The 4,953-nt window shown below is 40.8% G+C and overlaps 1 protein-coding gene across 1 annotated transcript; it reads left to right on the top strand.

Annotated features, from left to right (window-relative positions):
• Positions 1-3,230: 3,230 nt before the first annotated feature.
• Positions 3,231-3,713, top strand: LOC147487529 (uncharacterized). Its single transcript, XM_086574057.1, has one exon. It carries the CDS (start codon positions 3,231-3,233, stop codon positions 3,711-3,713), a length of 483 nt encoding a protein of 160 aa, XP_086430183.1.
• The last annotated feature ends 1,240 nt before the right edge of the window (positions 3,714-4,953 follow it).

Here is a 4,953-nt window from a genome sequence, read left to right as displayed (position 1 = left end):
ACAGTTACTACTGCAGCCCCACTTTCAACAGACCTTTTCAAGGTTTTGTACTTACGTTCTAGCTCCATATAATCATCCACTAGAACGTAGACATCACCACTCTTTACCAGATCAACCAGGTCGTTGTACTCCTTCTGAGCTCATTCAGCAATGGCCTGCGATTGTTTGCTCTCAACAATCCAATGTGCTACCTCCACCCTTGAAGAGTCAAGAGATGGCTGTAATAAGGCCACCTTCCCAGTGAAATCACCGACCTAAGCCCTCAGCCCCACCACTTTAGCTCGTTCAACTTTTTGCACAGCTACCAATTTGTCATAAGCCTCCTTGGCAACCTCCAACTCATTGTACAAGTCAAAAATAACCGCCATCTCTCTCAACTTCCTATACATAGCCAAAACCTGACAAACCAACAAAATAAGTAAAAAATCAATAACACAAAACACAAAACAAAGCTCAGATCGGAAAGATACTTACAAAATTGATCGAGCGATCCATGTCTTTTAGATTTGCCTCCAGATTCTTTTTAGTCTCCAGCGTGTTCCTGTCCCTATCAAGGACGACAATACTCTCCAGCAGTCCATTCGCAACCAGTGAAGACTTGAAACTACAGTCTTTATTCTTTACCAACCGCGTTAGCCCACTCACTGGATCTTAATAGGTGACCGTCATATCCAGAACGTTAGACTTACCAGCCTCATCACCTTGGAACGTACTGTCAGACCCTCATCACCAGCCATGTCACTAGCCTTCTTCTTGCCCCTAGCATCAGCAACACCGACATCAACTGCCAGCTCCTTCAGATTCATCCTTTTCAAAGGAGCCCGACTTGATGAAGTACGACATTCCCCCATAACAGGTCATTCCTCAGACTCAGGTCGCGTCCTCTTAGCCCCCTTAGGCTCGACACCTTTAGTTCGCCTTTTCAAATGAGGCCTACGAAATGGAGCGGGAGCATCACCACCTCCCCCAGCACTCCCACCTCCACGTCCTCCCCTATCATTTTCACCCCCCTCCGCAGGTCGTCTAGACATAGGACGGCTACCAGAGCCTCCTCCGATAGTCCTTGACCCAGAAACAGACCCCCTCATTTGATCTACTTTTTCCATCTCAGTGTTCGAGCTAGAATCAGAGATCTCAAAGATTAACTTTCGGGCCCTCTTCTTTTGCTCAACCTTTTTCCGGTTGATCTTCTCACCTCCACGCTTATTGAAGTAATGTGCAATCTCTCCCAAAATAGATCGTTTCTCCTCCCAACTCAAACAAGCAAACTCTTTTATAGCTCCGGTGTTCGTACGTCCACGAATCGCAACTTCTGCAAAATGAAATAAAATTATCAGAACATTGTAATATCAACTAACCTACATATACTATGATTTATCACATAACGACCTACCATCCCATTTTATAGTACGATTCGCCAACTCCTAGTGAGAAGGATAATAATTACCCGCGACCAGTAAAGGCCTACACCCCTAATCCTCCTTACTTACACCCACAATCACGGGAGATTTACCCTTCAACACCTGCAAACTAAAATTCATAGTAAACGACCTCTTCACCAAAAAAATGCTTAAGCACATTCGATAAACAGATGTTATAATCCCGCTCATTCAACAAATCTAACACATGTAAAACTCTCCAACTATTCCCCACGAAATGACAAGGGGCTTCCCCATAAAAATTCAAAAACTCCACAGCAAGACGTGAGAACGGTAACCTTAGCCCAGCCTTCAATTGTCCATAACAAACCATAACACCCCCATCCCGAGGAACGTAATCCAAGCCAAATACGTTCCTCTCTCCACTCAGGTAATATATTTCCAGGTCGGAGTTCTCCAAACCAAACTCCCCCATCAAATCAACAGTATTACCTACCGACGTAGGTATTGCCTCCTCAGCCATCATCTCCAATGAGAAAGACGATGACGCCTCATCTCCACTACGCGCCCTAACACCACCATCTCCATCACTCACAATTGTCTCCTTCGACTAATTCAATGCCACTTCCCCACTCACACAACCACTAGTAATCGACATGACAACACAAAAACAAAAAGGAAACAAAAAGATCTAATTTTTTCTATAAAAAAGAAACGCACTTGGAGACGAAAGGTTGGACATTTTTTGTTTTTCTCTTTCTGCTTTTCTTCCTTTGCTTTGATAAAATTAGGAGACGAATGATCTTCAGACATAATAACCCTTTAGCCGCACAAATCTCGAAACAACCAAAACATTTTACCTTCCCTACAAAACACAATCATAACTAACTTACCTTGCCCACAAAACCCGTCGTGAGTTGGCCCCATAGATAAAATCCAAATAGTTCCCGCACATTTTCCAAAACTGTTCATTTCTTTCAAATAAACCAGCTGTATGACACGTGTAAAGAGCTTTATTTTATCTTTTCTTTTCACATCAGCGCTATCCAAAAAAATAAAATAAAGGGGGTTGTGTAAGTACCCTCCGTTCTCAAACCAATCACTACAACACATGTGTCCACACATCAGGTCGTATCTTCACAGCTCGTATATCACTAGGTCGTACCACGCCACTAGGACGTAACCACGACCCAAACTCAGGTCGTCCCAAATATCAAATATAGCCATACATGGAAACAAATGATCTACCACGATCCTGAAGCTTAGTTAACGCACCAATGAAAGAGACATTTGCTTTGTAACAGCAGGAGTAATTAATGACGAATTATCAAGAGAGCACAAAATATGGATCTACACTTGACAACGACCTAAAGCAAATAAGGAAAGTCAGACCAAACATCTATAGGTAGAGAGAGATGAACTATGTAAGGCTTGATTCAAGTTCACCCAAGAAACTTGATATGTAGGCAACTCTTATCCCAAGCAAGAGTGCAGCCATTCCCCCTCAACCTCAACATCAGGTCGTAGGTAGAAACCCACACATCTACACTCACTTTAAACTTTCCACCCAGCCAAAATTCACAAAATCTCCAACCAATTGTTGGCGAAATAGTATCTAAAGAACGTAATGTTCCACTTATTAAATCGAAGTGATTTGAAATGGCATGCAAGAGTATCCTAGAACTTATTTCAATATCAGTATTTGACATAAAAATATCAAAAATGATCTGATCATAGTCTTTATCAATAATATAAGTTTTTATATTATTCGTTCTGTACATATAGCTTAATTAAGCTTTGAAGTCTTCATGGTGTTATAGATCAGTAATATAATACCAACTACGGCAACAAATGTCATATATTTCAACAAATGGTGTTATATTATTCACATTGAATGCTGCTAGGCTTGGTCTATGGAATGATATATGCAACATTCACAATGGCATACAAGGGGAGTGGTGTGTAGCAGGGGACTTTAACAATGTGCTATATTCTTTTGAACACATTGGAGGAGAAGCAGTGCATCCTAAGGAGACTACTCCTTTCTCTGACTGTCTTGTCACATCTGAGCTTTATGATCTTAAAGCAACTGGAGCTTTCTTTACATGGACCAACTTTGTGAGAAAATGGTCTAAAATTGATCGCTGCTTAGTCAATTTCCATTGGAGCTCTACATTCTCTTACTCATTTGTTGAATTCATGCCTTTTGGTACTTCTGATCACTCTCCCCTTGTCATTACTATTTTGAATAAAGTCGTTGCTAGTTCCCCTTACATGTTCAGTAACTTTTGGATTCTTCACCCTGATTTCTTGGCAACTTTCATGTCTTGCTAGAATCTGCAAGTGTATGGCAGTTCTATGTTCATCTTGACTCAAAAGCTAAAACTTTTGAAGAACAAACTGAGAAGTTGGGCAAAATTCTTTTGCTCAGACATAACCAAGCAGACAGAGGCTGCAAGGAAAGAGCTTAAATATATTTAGAAAGACCAGCAGAGTAACCCAACGGATATACTCCTATGCCATAGAGAAAAGGAAGCCAGGAATACTCTTTGTCAACTTATTATTATGGAAGGTGAGGACCTCAGGCATAGAACCAGATGTGATTGGATGAAGTATGGGGACAAATGCAATAAATTCTGCCACAAGATGATCAAAGAGAGAAAGAGCAGAAATCTTATTTGGGCTTTGAATGACTCTGCTGGTGTTAGAAGGGAAGGACAAGAAGAAGTATCAGAGGCATTTCTTGATTACTACAAAGGCCTATTGGGGTAACCTTCTTTAGCTTACTGTGACCCTGCTTTTCTTGAGAGTCTTCACTTCCCGAGGGTTCTTACTGCATCTAAAGCGGATTATATGGTACAAGACTTTAATGAGGCAGAGATTCAACAAGTATTGTTTGATATGGAGGATAGTAGTGCTCCAGGCCCTGATGGTTATAATGCCTTCTTCTTCAAAAAGAATTGGTAATGGGTTAAAGATGAGTTTGTCCAAGCTATTCTTTCTATCTTCTCTTTGAATTTAGTGCATCGAGGAGTTAATTCTACTCATCTGTGTCTCATTTCCAAATGTGCATCCCCATCAAGAGTTGAAGAGTTCATGCCTATTGCATGCTGCAATGTTATCTATAAGTGTGTTTCCAAACTACTCACCAATAGAATGAAACCCTTCATGCCTAATCTTATTTCTTTGCAGCAATCAACATTCATTCCGGACAGATCCATACAGGATAATCTCCTTCTTGCTCATGAATTGGTGAGGGTCTATACTAGAGCCCATGGTAGTAAAAGATGCTCTATCAAAATAGATATCACCAAAGATTTTGATATGGTTAGTTGGCAATCTATTGATATGGTAATGGCAAAGTTTAGGTTCCCAAATAAGTTCATTGAGTGGACCAAAATGTGCTACACTACACCATATTTCTCCATTTTAGTCAATGGCACACCTCAAGGTTATTTTGCTGGTCATAGAGGGCTTCGACAAGGCAACCCCATTTCTCCCTATCTTTTTATCTTAGTCATGGAGATACTTGGAGGCATGTTGAATCGAAATGTGTCAACAAAGGACTTTTCTT

The sequence above is a fragment of the Coptis chinensis genome, chromosome 7, assembly GCF_015680905.1.
Source record: "Coptis chinensis isolate HL-2020 chromosome 7, ASM1568090v1, whole genome shotgun sequence".
NCBI lineage: Eukaryota > Viridiplantae > Streptophyta > Magnoliopsida > Ranunculales > Ranunculaceae > Coptis > Coptis chinensis.
This window is presented reverse-complemented; position numbering and strand designations above follow the sequence as displayed.